The following is a 16,156-nucleotide window of genomic DNA, read 5'->3' as shown; positions in this document are numbered from 1 at the left end:
CATTAAACGATCACATACAAGTAGGCTGCTCTGGTTGTCCTACGGGACCGATTACTACCCCCCAGATTCTACACATAAAATAACATAAATAGATGGATAGCCTTTGGTCAACCCACATGTAATGAGCACGTTTCATATTTACCATTGGATGGCGCTATTTGTTTAAGTTTGTTACGGCATTATGAATTTTTCACTTAAAAATGTCTTAATCGATACAATATTAATGAACGATGATTATCATATAACTAGTCTAAGGACTGTAGTGACCACACATTTTTTATGCTGTTTTAACAATGTGGACTTGTTATCAAATCAGCCTCATCAAGATCACGTTTCAATAAAGTGGGCGTGAATGTAGGTGAACACCTTCATATTGTAGGCTACCCGGCTCGACCTCGAAGTGTGCTCAAAATATCCTGGTTACAGTGTCACTAAAGCTTTTTTCTGTAATATATTTCAATATGGTAGAAGCCTCAACTTGCAACTCGCAATGGTAAGGCCACCAAAACACGTCTCAGAAACGGTGTCTTTATCAGAAATCCCTCCTTTCACAATCAACCCTTGAAGGAAGTCAGTGCATCAGCATATTTTTGAAGTGGTCATTGGTGCTTGTGTTTTAATAGCGGAATAAACAAGGAAATATATAGGCCTAGAGTATCTGGCGGGAAGTGTGCGATTAGCCTATATAAGTTGCGGCGCAAGTGAGTTATAACGCAAGTTGCCACGCAAGTGAGTTTTATTGCTTACGTATGCACTATGCACAAGGTAGGCCTATGTGTAACAGGTTTTCGGTGTCATGTTGGGTTGGTAATGTAATAGGTAGCCTTCATATGAACAATTATTGCTCTTGCATGCACCGTTTGTGACAAACCGCTATCAAGAGTTAAACGTTTTAAATGGTACAAGAAGTAGCTACACTACCCCGCTGAATATCTTTTTCGTGACATTCCCTTGGCAACGGAAAACGGGACGCCGCTGCTTTTCTGGTGTGTATTTCCAATGATGATGTCACTAACCAACGCGCTACTTCTTCCACAGTGATAGCCATGGCGGAGTACAATCTCCTAACTTTCTTTGGTGAGTAGGATACAGTTTCCGATGCATGTTGTGGTTTTCAAACATTTAATTGTCACAAGGAGTTACGGACAACAATTAAGATTATATGGTGAATCCCAGTAACAAACTTGCTTTGTTTAATTTGACTCGTGCGCATTGTCCTTTTGAGTTTAGTAGCCTGTTGTAGGCTAGGCTCACAACACTCCAGGGGTCTTGCAACAATCTTTGACTCACAAGTGTTTGTAAACAACGTCCTTTGCTAAAGTTTATTGAACAATGCTTTATTCAACCCCTTTTTATGGTTTAATAATTAGCAGCTAGCTGGGTGTTCAATGTATACAATAACACATTGAGCGTGCAACATAGCCTACATGCTCAGAAACGAAGTGAAACGCAATTCGTTTAGGTAATAGCTTGAAGTTTCGGACTTTTGGGGTTTAATTATGTCTACGTTGATTGTTATAAGTACGATTTGAGTGATAGATCCTTGGATCATTCATCATAATCATAATCCCTTAAACAGCATCTAATCATGCACAGTAGACTCCACAATGCAGTCAGGTTACAGTTTGTCCTCAGGGTTGACCAGCACTTAGCTCCGTTTTTTTGTAGTCTTCTTGACATTAAGAGTCATGGCCATGTTTGCTTGCGAGTCGACATGGAGATGATGTTATGGGGGTATTTACTCTGTAAGCAAACTCGCGGATGGCGATATTTAGGTAAGTTGCAATAGCCACCATTAGGAAAGAACCTCATATACCTCAGCAATTTCCTCATAACCATGTTGGTGACACCTAAATGCCAGAAGTAGCTTGCCTGGTCTTAACTCATACAAGTAGCCTAAAAATCTAGTTAAGACATTTGCCCATTCATTTTAAATCATGCATCTGTGCTCTATAGAGTTTTATTGTAGTCAATTAGTATTTCAGTGCATTAAGCGCAGAGTGCATTTAAATAACCTGCATTACAATGTTTCAACCATACTCCTTTCATGTTTTTAGCTGGAAGATAAAAAAGCTGACAATAGTTTTTGACCTAAGTGCATGAGACAAGAGGTTTTCTTCGGGCCTTGTTGCTCACATTGACCAGTGAGGAAGTTGAGCTAACATTGCAGAGTAAAGCATTGGCATATTGCCTGTATCTCATGCAGTCAGAAAGAGTTGCTGAGCTGGTTTGCATCCTGAAAACTCAGGGTGAGCACTTGTGTTACCAGCTGAACTTTTGCAAGTCATGGCAATAATAAGTGTTTAGGCAGCATAGTTCTATAGGAGGGTGGGACATGCGATAAAGACTGTCAATGCATTGAAATGGATAGAGATTTATTATTTTCAACCTTTCTTGCACAAGCGTTCCAACTTAGACCAGTGTAGGACGTCAAATAGCTTTTTCCAGTGCTATCCAGAAAATGTGGTATGTATGTTACTAGGCTGGGGCAGGACAGCTCAGCCCAGAGTTGAATTTGCATAACTTGCACTGAATAAAGACTGATTAGAACCACCACACATTTAGTGTGTACCTACCCTCAGTAAGTGGAATGACATGACTGTATTCAAAGAATGTCATTCCTCATTCTCTTTGCACGCCGAGTGTGCGAATGATCCCTTGTGTGATTAGCTGTGCCCTTTACAAGTTCACAGACCTGAACGTCAGGTTTTGACAGGAGAAACCTCCCGCTCACAGCCTCTGTGATCACACAGCACTGCTGTGGACTGTGTAGTGCCGTGGGGCTGCTGGACACGTGGGGAGGTGTGTGTGAAAAACCAGTTGTTGTGTGCATTTGAGTGCACAACCACTGGCGTGTGTGTGTGTGACGAATACAGGACATCAGCAGTAAGTCCCCAGCATGTTGACACACTGATCCATGTCTGTCAGTTCTTGCAGGGGGGGGGCTAAGAATTGATGGTAGGCCTCAACACAGCTGTGATAACATGAGAGCCAGCACTTTCCCGGGCCAGTCTGACCCGCCCTAACCCCAGATCTACTAACCCTAGCCTCAATGTACGCTGGTGACCAACCTGGAGTTGGTCTGTCACACAGCTGCTGGTGGCCTCATTGTGCTCCACCTCATGTAAATGTTCTGCAGTAGTCAGGGTAACCCTACAATTGCAGTCCTTCCCCTTTAACTTGCCCTTAGGTGTTGGCCTCACTCGGTGAACCTAGCCAGACTTGAAAGGAAATGTTGAAAATATGTTTTCATTTGTGTTCTTGTATCTTCCAAGATCACTGAAGCTTGCGTGTACCAATGGAGCACATTCAAGGTGCCTGGAAGACACTCAGCAATGGCTTTGGATTGAAGGACTCTGTGTTTGATGACGCTGGCCTGTCCCCCACCATCATGAAAGGCTTCCCATATCAGCGGCGCTCATCGGAGGATGGGAAGATCCCAGACGCCTCCAAGACGAGCAGCACCATCCGAGTTTACCTGCCTAACAAGCAACGCACCGTGGTAAGCTGGTCCGAGGAAGGACATTTCAACCCCCGAATGAGTGCGTTTTGGTGCACATCAGGGGAAATGAATGTGGTGCCTGTTCCCCCCCCCCCAGGTGAACGCTCGGCCAGGTATGACTCTGCACAACTGCCTAATCAAAGCCCTGAAGGTACGGGGGCTTCAGCCCGAGTGCTGCGCTGTCTTCAGGCTCCATCCTGGTCTGAGAAGGTAAGCCACGGAGAACGTGTTGCTGCCTTAACCTGAGGATGCAGTAGACGAGATATTAGGACAGTTGTCTTTCATTTGCTCAGAACACTCTTGAACTGGTATTGTTTGTCTCCTAAGCTTTGCCCACATTTGACTTTCTCTGTCACCTCCCATGTCATATGTAGCAGAAAATCTAGAATGGATTGGAACACAGATGCTGCGTCACTGATCGGGGAAGAGCTTCTGGTGGAAGTGTTGGACCATGTTCCTCTGACTACGCATAACTTTGTGAGTGCTCCAGAAACAGTTTTTTTGTTGTTGGACCATATACTCTCATGTGACTGCGATAATGGAACAGATGGTGTTGTTGCAGGTACGGAAAACATTTCTGAAGCTGGCTTTCTGTGACATATGCCAGAAGTTTCTCTTGAACGGTTTCCGTTGCCAAACTTGTGGCTACAAATTCCACGAGCACTGCAGCACCAAGGTCCCAACCATGTGCGTGGACTGGAGCAACATCCGACAGCTTCTGTAAGGCCGTCTGCGCGCCACAATAGCTCTTCTGCATTGTCTGAACGATTTGCATACAGACTCTTACCTCTGCTGTAATGATACTTATCATTCTTATCAATGAGAGAGAAAAAAAATGGGCGGTCAGGGCTTAGAACAAAAGGGCCATTCTTTGATAACGTGAGCGACCTATTACCGGGCCCAAAGGCAAACTTGGCGGGTTGATTTTCAACTTGCAATTTTCAGCAAGGGCTACGTCCCATCTGTTGTGATCTTCTTCCCCCCCCCAGCCTGTTCCCAAGCCCTGGTGAAGGTGGTGCTCCTTCTCTTCCTCCCCTCACGTCACGGCGCATGCGCGACTCTCTCTCCAAATTTCCTGTCAGGTACTGTACCCTCACTGTACCTGAGTATCTCATTAAAGATAAATGAGCCTTTTGCTTCTCCATATGCCATCAACATCTTTTGTTGTACCAGCACTACGCTAAGGGAGGTCCTAAAGCATGCTAAGTAACTATTGTGGCAGTCTATGCGATTGTCAGTCAGGTGTCCTAAGAGAGGGTTAACTCTGGAACGGAGAGTACTTCTCCATGTGGGTTGTTCCTGTGGCAGATCCACAGATGGCCACAACAACAGACCAGCCAGCCAATCACAGGGGCTTCGGACAGCAGCAGCACAGACATGTAGTATTTCTCAGGGGTGTGCTCCTCAAACAACAGACTAGTCCGGAGAGGGGAGCACTCTGCCCTCTGTGGACGCTGCAAAGTTTGGCTCATGATCCAAACTCATGACGTTCTTTTCATTTCACAACATGGGCTTCTGCATAACAAACCATACATTTTAGCAAGCAAGCTTAGACACAAAGGATGTGGTCAAACTAACTGGAAAGTGTATGTCAAGGAAGGTAATATGACCGGATCAGTGTTGTTCATTCCCCTGTCTCTCTCAGCTCCTATCACAGACACTCCACACCACACGCCTTCAACTACATCGCCCCATGTCCGCCCCCTGATGGAGCCCTCTCCCCCAGACAGAGGTCCACCTCCACCCCTAACGTCCACATGGTCAGCACCGCCCTGCCGCTGGATACCAGCATGTACGAGGTAACGGCAGACGCCTGCGGCCAACGGCTGGGCCAAACACAGCTCGGCAGCATTCAAACTCATTTGAAATCATTTTTTTCTGTTTGCCGTGCCATGTGTGGATTTTTGCTGTTGTTGTTGCCCGGGGAAGCTTAATGGGCAGAAGCTAAAGCAGTAGTGAACTGGTCGGCGGAAAGTTCTGGTGGGGTTCCTTCTCCCTGTCTGATCTAGCTGCTCAGTCAAAGGTCCTCCCCCCCCCCCCCCCCCCCCCCACACACACACTGTGTCATTCTGCAGCTCTCTTATGCAAACTCAAAATAGCCGTAACATGAAAGCAGATCTGGCTATTTTTACACACTCCAGTGTGTGAGACACTAACTACTGTGTCTGCTGACCTCACTAGGTTGTAAACATTAAGCTGGCAGGGCCTTTCAGCTTCTCATGGCATGTCCTGCCTCCCCCCCCCCCCCCCCCCCCTTCTTCCTCCCCTCTGTTCTGTGATGATGTTAATGATTCGATAATTGTATTGGGTGTACTAGTCTCCCAAGTAGGTCTCCTCCCTGTCTTTTTTTCTTTGTTTTTGTACTGTCTGTTCCTCCTTTTCTTCACCTCCCTACTTTTGTTGTGGTGTCACGGGGTGTAGCTAGATAGCCTGCCTCCTCCCGCTGCCAGCACCTGTTGCCGAAGGCTTGGCCTGAAGAGGAGAGTAGGTACTGTTCGCTTCTCCAGCCCTTTAAATGACGCCACCAGAGACAAGGTTAGAAGTAACAATCTCTAGCCTGGCTTAGTCACAGACTCAGGATAACTGCTTTCATGGCTACCTTGATGTAATGATACCCTGGCCAAGTTTGTACCTCCTCATTGGTTCATGACCCATGGTTATTTTGATATGTGCATGACTCCTGTCAGCCTATCAAAGGACTGCTTTTACCGTGTCACCATGGGCTAAAATGTTTGCTGTAAAATGGCCGCCTCCACCTGCTTGTAAGTGAGGCTGAGTTGCAACACAACTCCATTCCAGGATGATTTCAGATTATCTACTCTTAGGGGTAGAACGGATTGCAAGGGTGTAAGTAAACTCCCACTAACCCCAGATTACTGTTGTGGCTAACAAAATTGGCATTCCTTCAAACTTGTTGTCATAGCAGATTTTGTCAGAAGATCTAGAGAAATGTTATATGCGGGATTCAAACGTCTCTCTTTTCCCTTGCTGTTTTTAGGATGCCTTAAGAAGTCACGAATCTGGTAAGGAATCTAGTTGTACCTGTTAAATTTTTTTTGTTGCAGTTCTTATCTTGATACCTATTCGCCAAGTTAAGCGTATTTTACATGGAGAGTGTATGACTTGATGTCCATTTACATTTAGTAATTTAGCAGACGCTCTTATCCAGAGCGAATTACAGTACGTTTAGAACTAGGTGTTGTGATGAGACCTATATATGTGAATGGATAAGTATAACAAGCAGTGTTCTCTCTTTCTGTCTCCATGTACAGAGAGCCCTCCAGACCTAAGTCCAGGCTGGTCTCAGCTGAAAGTCCCAACCCCCATGCACAGGGAGAGAGCCATCTCTTCCAACTCTCAGGAGAAAAACAGAATAGTAGGATTTAGAGATCACACACAGCACAGACTCCTTGATCTTTGACATTTTCATTTCAGTTCTATTGGGTATGTATCAAGCCATTTATAGAAGTCTGTTGACCCCCCCAGCGCCCCAGAGACAAAAGAGACTCGAGTTACTACTGGGAGATTGAGGCCAGCGAGGTGGTGCTACATTCTAGAATTGGCTCAGGGTCCTTTGGAACTGTCTACAAAGGGAAATGGCATGGTGAGTATTAGTGACCATGTTTATAAACCTTTTGTTCCGCAAACCACGTGTTGACTGTGACTTTGAAAGCGCTTTCCTGCTTGACTCGTTAGACTCTTGGCCGCATTCAGCATCTCCTAGATCTTTCAACTGTGAATTTCCTTCTCAGGGGACGTGGCAGTGAAGATCCTCAAGGTGACAGATCCGACCCCGGAACAGTTCCAGGCCTTCCGTAACGAGGTGGCCGTCCTCAGGTAAGACGAGAGCGGGCGCCACGCCAAGAGCAAACGGGAAAGGGCCGCTCGGGTGGTGCAGAGAACATGGCTCCATCTCCGTTTTCCTCCCGCGCAACAGGAAGACCAGACACGTCAACATCCTGTTGTTCATGGGCTACATGACCAAAGACAACCTGGCCATCGTGACCCAGTGGTGCGATGGAAGCAGCCTCTACAACCACCTCCATGTTCAGGAGACCAACCTCCAGATGTTCAGCCTCATCGACGTCGCCAGGCAGACGGCTCAGGGCATGGAGTAAGCGTCTTGTTCAGCCTGGGGCCTGTTCCATGAAGCGAGTTTACTGAATAAGCCAGGCTTATGTCAGCTACTTTCCCAGACATAAGCCTGTCTCCATGGCTCAGGATCTGCATATAGACCAGTAATGACAATAATTGTCACGTATATCAACTGTCACCTTCCCCTTATCTCTTGCAGTTATTTACACGCTAAGAATATAATTCACCGGGACATGAAATCCAACAGTATCCTTTGCAAGAGAGATGGATGTAGTTCACACTTACCAACCACTCAGACATAACACACTTTTTGAGTAGCAGAAACCGTGCAACTCCACACCGATCTCCCCTTGACTTGGCTTCAGACATCTTTCTCCACGAGGGTTTGACTGTGAAAATCGGGGACTTCGGCCTGGCTACAGTCAAGGCCAGGTGGAGCGGCTCCCTCCAGGTGGAACAGCCCTCAGGATCTATCCTCTGGATGGTAAGCTCAACGTGTCCCTTCCACGCTCTCACTAAACGTCCCTCATCGCTTCATACACGAAGACCTGAACATAGGGACTCGACTTTATTGACGCGATGGTCATAGTGAGTGGCTCGGGGTCTCTTCTGTGCCAAGTCTCCCGAGGTGATCCGGATGCAGGACAACAACCCGTACAGCTTCCAGTCTGACGTCTACTCCTATGGCGTCGTTCTCTACGAGCTGATGACGGGAGAGCTGCCGTACTCCATGATAGCCAGCAGAGACCAGGTAACTACAGCACACAGTTCTCAGACCCGCTCTAGAATAGACATCTGTTCGTGCGTGCGAGGTGGTATCTATGCAAAATACGAACATGGATAAGAGCCAGCGCTATCAGTACCAACGAACTCAGGGGTTCAGAGTTGGGAAGCTAAACTGCTCAACTGGTACCATAGTGAAACTTCGAGTGAAGACAAAAATCGTAGGAAAGCTCATTGAGTCACATTTGAGTAAAAAAATATATAAACAAAGCTAAAAAAAAAAAACAACCCTGACTGAGGTTTTTCAGGGTTTGTAGTAAGGCTCTCATCAGCAGTGTGGCTCGCTTCCCATGATGTGGCCAGGCTCTGCGATGGTCACGCTGCAGTCTCAACACAAGATATATATATATATATATATATATATATATATATATATATATATATATATATATATGTCTGATACCACAGAACGTTCCAGACAGTTGGCTTCTATGTTGTTTTTTTTGTATATATAACTAAGGGGATTTGAATATCATAAATCTAAATTGAGGAACGGGTAGACTATATAACATTACATATCTACTGGCTGGTCTGGCTATTACGGTGCGTTCTAGAAAACTCACAGGTTCTGGTTCATCATGTGACTGACCCCCACTGACTCTCCCCCCAGATTATCTACATGGTGGGCAGAGGCTATCTGTCACCTGACCTCAGCAAGCTGTATAAAAGCTGCCCCAAGGCCATGAAGAGGCTGGTGGCCGACTGCATCAAGAAGTCCAAAGACGACCGACCCCTTTTCCCTCAGGTAACCGCCCACAGCTCCTCCTTTTCCTGCCCACAGCAGACCGTCCAACGTATGAACTCGACTTGTTTTGTGAAACGGCGATCGCAGGCGAGCGGGAGCGATTAGACATTAGGGGCAAAGGTTGTGTTTACGTTCCCGTGTTGACATTTTCACTCGAGCGGAACCCTCTGTTGTGGCTCTGTGTTCCCAGGTCCTGTCCTCCATCGAGCTCCTGCAGCACGCTCTCCCCAAGATCAACCGCAGCACGTCCGAGCCCTCGCTGCACAGAGCCACTCACACCGCCGACATCACCACCTGCACCCTGACCTCCTCCAGGCTGCCTGTTTTCTAGGGTTCGCCATACCCACTGGCCCGCACAGACGAGCGGTGCAATAGAACACGACTTTGATTCTACCACGTGCCTGCCTCACGTCAGGTGGTAACTGTATGCACGTTCAGCCACCCGTTGCCAACCTAATGCAAGTGAAGAGGAGAGGGAGAGACTGCCCCAGAGGAGAGGAGCAGGAGGAGCAGGAGGAGCGGGAGAGACTGCCCCGGAGGAGAGGAGCAGGAGGAGCGGGAGAGACTGCCCCGGAGGAGAGGAGCAGGAGGAGCAGGAGGAGCGGGAGAGACTGCCCCGGAGGAGATGGAGAGGGAGACTGCCCCGGAGGAGAGAGAGACTTCACAGATATTGTATGAAGTGTAGTTGCACTCTGTATTTTTTCTTGGGAGTGATTTGTGCTAAAAGTGACCAGACTTCCCCACATTCACTGAATGATCACCACATGTGCTGAATGGTGTCTGGGGCACAGGTGTTTGAAAACCTACGGGACTAAGAGACACTTTGCCATTGCGATTATTCTTGTCTTCTCACTGGTGTGAATGCCACCATGAAATGTATGACCATTCAAACTGATTTTAAATGAGTACTTATTACACAGCTTGACAAGCAGGTATATAGGGATTGTTACTTGCCTGTTTAGATCCAAGAATGATGGTGAAACTGAGGTCAAACAGGGTAGTAGTTTGTGGTTTTAATAATGAGGTAATTGCCAGTCTGTTACAACCAGATGAAGATTGGGAGCGTCAGAAGACTCATGTCTACAATGATTAGGGATTTTCATATATTTAGGTCATTTTTTGCCTCTGAGGGTTATAATTGTACTTGAATAAGCTTACACCTGAAAAAATGTTTATTCATATTTTAATAAAATAAAGCTAAATACTATCATGACTGACTTAATTGAAAAGATACATAAAATCAAGTGAAGTCATACCTGATAGAGAGGCTATGAAACTCAATGGTGTTGTCAAACCTTTTATTTATTGTGTGAATGGACTCCTTTTGTAATTGAATAAACAAAGAAAATAATTAATACTGAAATGAAGGTGGATAATTATAAATCAACATTCTCATGGATGATTTATAGGTTATACATTGTTTGAAACATTTTTAGCATAATATAGACACCAAAACTCACTGCTATTGTCTAGTCTTTCCAGTGTCACTCAACAAGACAGTATAATACACTAATGATATCATTCTTTGACATTCTGGCAGTTACTCTTTTTTTATTGACTCACAAAATGTGGGATCAGGTCAGCATGATTTCATACCATTAAAGAATAAAAGTCACTTTGTCACTAAATCTCAAGTGAGCAGCCATAAACAGTTATATACTTGACAGTTCATATAAGGAACTAGTTACAACAAAAATGTAACTTTTCTAAAACACAGCAGAATTTCATGTTTCATAGAAATAAATGGTCTGAGATAGATTTGGGTGCATGACACTGAAGTCACCTTTCCTTCTTTCTGTGTTGTTGAATATACAGTACACAATATGGTTAGTGTTGCAGACCGAGGTTAAGCCAACTCTTAGAATAAAAAGGAGTTTCAACAGAACATATCCACTGAAAGTGCAATTTAGTCCAGAAGTTGCTCAAGCTTTGTCTGGACAGCCACCACTGGCCCTGCTCCACAATGCAGCAGTCATGTTTCTAAGATCCCAAACCCACACTGAAAAAGACTTCCACTCTGACAAAACGTTATCTAAAGCGTCTCAGGAAAATATAGGAGCTCTCTAACGGAACCATTTGTGGATACGTCTATGTACAGATTTACCATTTTTCCTCTCACAACAACCACACAGTAAAAATGCCATTTGGAGGGGGGGGGGGGGGGGGGGGGGGAAGAAACCTCAAACCAACCATCTGACAAGAAAGGCTTAAAGCTACAATAGGTACCATTATCCAACTATAATTCCAGGGATCTATGTGGGGGTTATATCTGGCTCTCTTGAGAACCGGGCACTGCATGAAGTTGCAAGTCGGCAGGTGTCTTAGTCGTGACCCAAGGACATGCAGTGCCACGTGTGACGATGTTTAGATGAGCTATGTGCGGAAACAAACAAACAAAAGGTCTATGAATTGTATATAAACATGTTGCGGACATGTCCTGGATCTCGCAAGCCGGCAACAGGCACTACACTATTACGCAAACTCTGCCTGCGTTGCCGAATACGCCACCATCATGCAAACGCGCACAAACTTCAATTAGGTTACCAAATCAACTGACCAACATCTTAAATCACCAGCTTCATCGGGGGGACTAGTAAAATTACTTCAAATATGAGACAGCGCCCGCAATTCTTGTCTGAACTTGCACGCTTTCCTCCAGCTCGAGTTTGATTGACAGTGGTTTTACAAATGAAGCCGAGGAAGGCCTGCCTCGCCAAACGCAATTGGCTGGAACAGGATTTCTGTAACATAACTGGCTGGAAAGCAGCGGGCTGCTCCAAAATTTAAAAATGACATTACACTGGCACTAAAGCTGTCTATGTTGCTGAACAACTCTCAGAAGGCCTCATGAGCTCACACAACGTCTTTACAGGAGATGAAACTTTTGTTCTTTTTTTTTTTTACTGAAATAATATTACCTATTGTAACTTTAACAGTAAGGGAGAATATTTTTTTTTTTTTTATTATTGTCCAGTGTTGTATGCAGTTTAACATGAGACATCAGAGACCAGGTTACCCGCCCTGGGCGGGGCTGGGAGATGGTGTGGCAGGAGCGGGGCGGGGCTGCTTCAGTGAGGGGTGGGGGGTGGGACCCCGCTCTCGTCCCCCGGTCCAGACATCTGCATGAAGAGTTCCCTCAGCTCGCTCACCTCGTCGTCGTGCTGCGGATGAGGCACGGCGCGGTGCTCCCGCTCCTCGATGAAGTCCCACAGGCGCACGTTGTTCAGGAACTGGAACGAAAAGAAGGAAGAACAACGTTTCACTCGCGCCGGCTCAACGGCTGCTCTGTGAGGGTCAAACGCGGCGAATCGGCCGCGCTGGCCTGCCTCGTCTTTTCGCACGGGAATCCGTCGACCTTCGAAATCTCATCAGGTGCACCGTGACGAGCCCCTTACCCGCACGTTCCCCTCGGAGCCGAGCTGTTTGCGAGGTTTGTCCGGCTCGGCGCGTGTGCCGTCAGGGTAGGCGTGCATGTAGAAGCATTTCCCTCCGAACGGACAGGTGCCCCGGCCCTGGTCAAAGTACTTGCAGGGCTTCTTACTGCATGAGGAGGGAAGACAAGACGCGTCACACTTGGATAGCTCCCGTGAAGCATGCCGTGTCATCTTTCCTAGACGTCGACACTTGATTTGACACCGGTGAGGCCGCTAAGCCTGATGTATATCGAAAGAATTTTCTATCACAACGTGAAAGGGGTTCGTGTAATCCCTGGTAACTTCTCATAGGACGATGCTTAGCGTGTGTGTGTGTGTATCCTTCCTTGTGTGTGCGTGTGTATCCTTCCTTGTGTGTGTGTGTGTGTACGTTGGGTTATGGATTACCAAGGCTCTCCACCATCTACAGTTTAGAGTCCCAGCTGCTGACCTTTCCCTATCTATTTCGGCTGGCTCTCATGGGCACCAACAGGACAACAGCCCTCCCCTCGGCACATGACTGCCACCGTCATCTCCAGTCCAATGGTGCGTTGGTCAGTGACATGCAGATTTTCACATCATCTGGCGAATGACTTATGTGAGGAGTTATATTAATACTGCAGCAGTCCGACGAGAGGAGCTGCTCCACTGCACATAATGACCGAGTAGGAACAGAATTCTTAAGGGTGCGACACCCGTGTGGGCCGCTGGTCTGACCTGACTCCAGACTTGAACTCCTCGATGAGTCTGTTCTTCTCGTCCTGGTCTTCCACCCAGTACACGCTGGGGATGACAAACTCCGACACCACTCTGCACTCCGGACATGACCTGGACACAGACAGACAGACAGGAGCTGTTAGGTAACCGAGTTAACGGACCAACTCCTCTACTAGGTCCCATATAGTGCACTGTCTCTCTCCATTAACAGACATGACCACAAACCGTTTTTTTTAAAACATTTTTTTAAATGAGTCAACGGTCCAACTACAAATCCGACAGACATGACCACAAACGGATTTGTAAAAAAAAAAAAAAAATGAGTCAACGGTCCAACTACATATCCCATCCACTCCCATTTTCCAAACCGTACTTGATGATCTTGTTCTCGAACTGCTTGGCGCAGCGCCACTGGCGGATGCAGCTGAGGCAGTAGGTGTGGCAGCAGCTGGACAGGATGCCGAAGCGACGCTCGGAGGGCGCCGCCTTCTCGTACACCACCTCCATGCAGATGCTGCACACCTTGTCCTGGCTGTGCTGCGCCGCAAACGCCTTCTCCATGTCGCTCTCGAATGCCAGCATACACATCTGGGGGAGGGGAGGGGGTCAGAAAATGAGACAGGTTGTTTTATTGTTTCAATGGATTAATAGGGAGGGTAATATACACACAAATACATACATATATACAGTGTATATACATAAAGAAAACGGCATAAATTGAATAGACCTGCAGGAGCAAATGGTTTGGTTGAAGTCACTTGATTGTTCCATTTTCCCTGATGCTTAGCGTTAACGGGTGTTGGAGGGACTCTCACCTTCTCGTGGGCTTTCCTCTGCTCCGGGTCGTGGGGGTGCAGAACCTGGAGCCTGCAGATGTCACACATGTCACCGTGCAGGTAAGGACAGCTGCTGCCGTAGTGGCACTGGCCTGCTGCAGCGTAGGGGCACAGCTGGGGCTGCGGCTGGGGGAGCATGTCAGGGTAGGGCCCGGGGCCGGCGGTGGCAGAGCACTCCAGCCCAGTGCGCATGGCCTCTAGGTAGGTCTGGGGCTTAGCCTGGCTGCTGGGGTCCTGGTAGTCCCAGCACTCTGCCTCCGGCACCACCTCTGCACTCTCTCCTCCATACGGCAGCATGCGGCTGTCACATCCAAGCGCTGCAAGAGGACATAAGGGACGTGTTTAGGATAGAATAAATTTGTTAGTGTATTTTTTTTATTTGATCAGACTAAGGATCATTATAAGCAAAATGGAACACTGGATGCAAATGCAACTCAATGTACTGTACATATATGACAATGACTCCTCCTAGTGGCTAACAACTTACTGTAATAAAAATTCAAGACACAGCTCCAATGATCTGAACTAGGTCTAGATTGTAATGTATCTAAAAGTACCATGATTCAGAACTATGAACCCAATTGTTTTAAACTACAAAACATGCTTAACTACATTCACGCCTTCCCATTTGCTTTTGGATGCAACGTTGCAGTGACCTTTATCAAGCTTACCTCTATCTCTCAGGACTAGGGGTTTCTTGCCATGTCTCCCAGTGGCTGCTGGAGGGCCTGCCCCAGGAACAAAGGCCCCAACACCAGGGCTTCTGCTGGGCGGGTCAGCAGGGACACCTCCCCCTCTCCCTCCAGAGGGCTTGATGTGGTCATACCTGGAACAAACATCAACCACAACCACGACCAGTGGCATGTTGTGAGTAGATCAGGATTAGTTGTAGAATAAGGTTTACACTTTAGCCAGTCTATAGAGCACTGAAAAAGGCAGTTAATAAATGAACACAATTATTACAATGAGCGATAAGAAAAAATCTGAAATATGCAGTTGGTGCTGTTCTCTCTTACCTGCAACGTTCTCCATAGGCACAAACGCCTCTCTGATAGAACTTGCAGATGGTTGACGGTTTACTTGTAGTCAAGTCATGAGAGAACATGCACCTGTTCCCTTCTCTGCATACTCCATGTAAGAAATATCTGTAATACAAGTGATAAATGGGCACAGCAATTCATTTGAGTTAGCTACCTAGCAGGTAAGCTAATACCAAGGCCAAATGCGGCAACTTATAAAAATGAATGGGATCTGGTAGATGTGAGTTTGCTAGCGAGGTATTGTAACGCGGTAGCCTAGCTAGTTAGCTAGCTACGTTTTGCGAAAGAAATTGGACAGACTAGCTAGGTAGCTTTCAAGCTAAGTTAGCTAGCCGTAGCTACCAATGTTCACTCCAAAACGTATGGCCCTAAACACATTAGCTAGTCAGGCTGATCACAATGCTGTCTTACATTAGCTAAACAGCTAACACCACAATCGAAATTGCTCGAAAGTTACAGAAGAAGGTAGAGTACTGTATAGTACCGAGCCGCTAGATATAGCTAATGTGTAATGTAATGGCCATGCACCAAGTGCAAGGCAAATGTGCAGCTAGCAATTCAAGAGACTGACAAAAACCACAGACGCTAGCTAGGTACAGTAGCGGGTTAGCTAGCTAAATCTTGGCTTGCAAAATCTGGTTCTAGAAACGGAATTATGATAGGTAAAGTAAAATAAAATCTACCTGCAGGTGACTTGCTTCGTGGTCATTTTCAACCCAAAATAACATTGGCGCAACAGTATCTATTTGTTCCTGTTGTCACGTTTGGGTCCAAGCTGAAATGGTACCTAAGAACTCCCAGGTTCGACTGACAAATAGTTCCGAGTACGAAGCCTGTTGGCAAATAATAATTGCCAGGATTACTGTTACAATTACAATGTGCTTGATAATATTTAAATAAACGAATGATTTACAATTAAAATATTTCACACACATATTATGAACATTTTAAAGCAATTCAGCAATTCAGCATTTGACTCCACCTTTAAACACCTGTCACGGCGCCGTATGTACACCTGCATTTTC

General features: G+C 46.3%; 2 protein-coding genes across 5 annotated transcripts; one reads left to right on the top strand and one right to left on the bottom strand.

Annotated features, from left to right (window-relative positions):
- Positions 1-402: 402 nt before the first annotated feature.
- On the top strand, positions 403-11,286 carry raf1b (Raf-1 proto-oncogene, serine/threonine kinase b). 4 transcript variants are annotated; one of them, XM_067242418.1, is made up of 19 exons: positions 403-493; positions 1,039-1,077; positions 3,276-3,502; positions 3,600-3,712; positions 3,877-3,979; positions 4,065-4,222; positions 4,492-4,584; positions 5,148-5,301; positions 5,924-6,037; positions 6,501-6,525; positions 6,775-6,878; positions 6,989-7,106; positions 7,255-7,339; positions 7,440-7,616; positions 7,797-7,843; positions 7,963-8,081; positions 8,217-8,348; positions 8,991-9,125; positions 9,316-11,286. In XM_067242418.1, the coding sequence occupies exons 3-19, from the start codon at positions 3,299-3,301 to the stop codon at positions 9,454-9,456; spliced, it is 2,022 nt and encodes a 673-aa protein (XP_067098519.1). In that variant the 5' UTR covers positions 403-493; positions 1,039-1,077; positions 3,276-3,298; the 3' UTR covers positions 9,457-11,286. The 4 variants fall into 4 exon arrangements, with proteins under 4 accessions (XP_067098519.1, XP_067098512.1, XP_067098534.1 ...); XM_067242411.1 differs by lacking the exon at positions 403-493 and having other exon boundaries at positions 854-1,077; XM_067242425.1 differs by lacking the exons at positions 403-493; positions 1,039-1,077 and adding an exon at positions 870-986.
- mkrn2 (makorin, ring finger protein, 2) lies at positions 10,410-15,898 on the bottom strand. Its single transcript, XM_067242459.1, has 8 exons — positions 15,815-15,898; positions 15,108-15,236; positions 14,763-14,917; positions 14,071-14,408; positions 13,629-13,843; positions 13,256-13,366; positions 12,521-12,665; positions 10,410-12,355 (listed from the first exon to the last, which is right to left on the bottom strand). The coding sequence occupies exons 1-8, from the start codon at positions 15,838-15,840 to the stop codon at positions 12,194-12,196; spliced, it is 1,281 nt and encodes a 426-aa protein (XP_067098560.1). The 5' UTR covers positions 15,841-15,898; the 3' UTR covers positions 10,410-12,193.
- Positions 15,899-16,156: the final 258 nt, after the last annotated feature.

Source organism: Osmerus mordax, chromosome 1, assembly GCF_038355195.1.
Source record: "Osmerus mordax isolate fOsmMor3 chromosome 1, fOsmMor3.pri, whole genome shotgun sequence".
NCBI classification, from domain to species: domain Eukaryota; kingdom Metazoa; phylum Chordata; class Actinopteri; order Osmeriformes; family Osmeridae; genus Osmerus; species Osmerus mordax.
The sequence above is the reverse complement of the archived record's forward strand: the minus strand, read 5'-3'. Positions and strand labels throughout refer to the sequence as shown.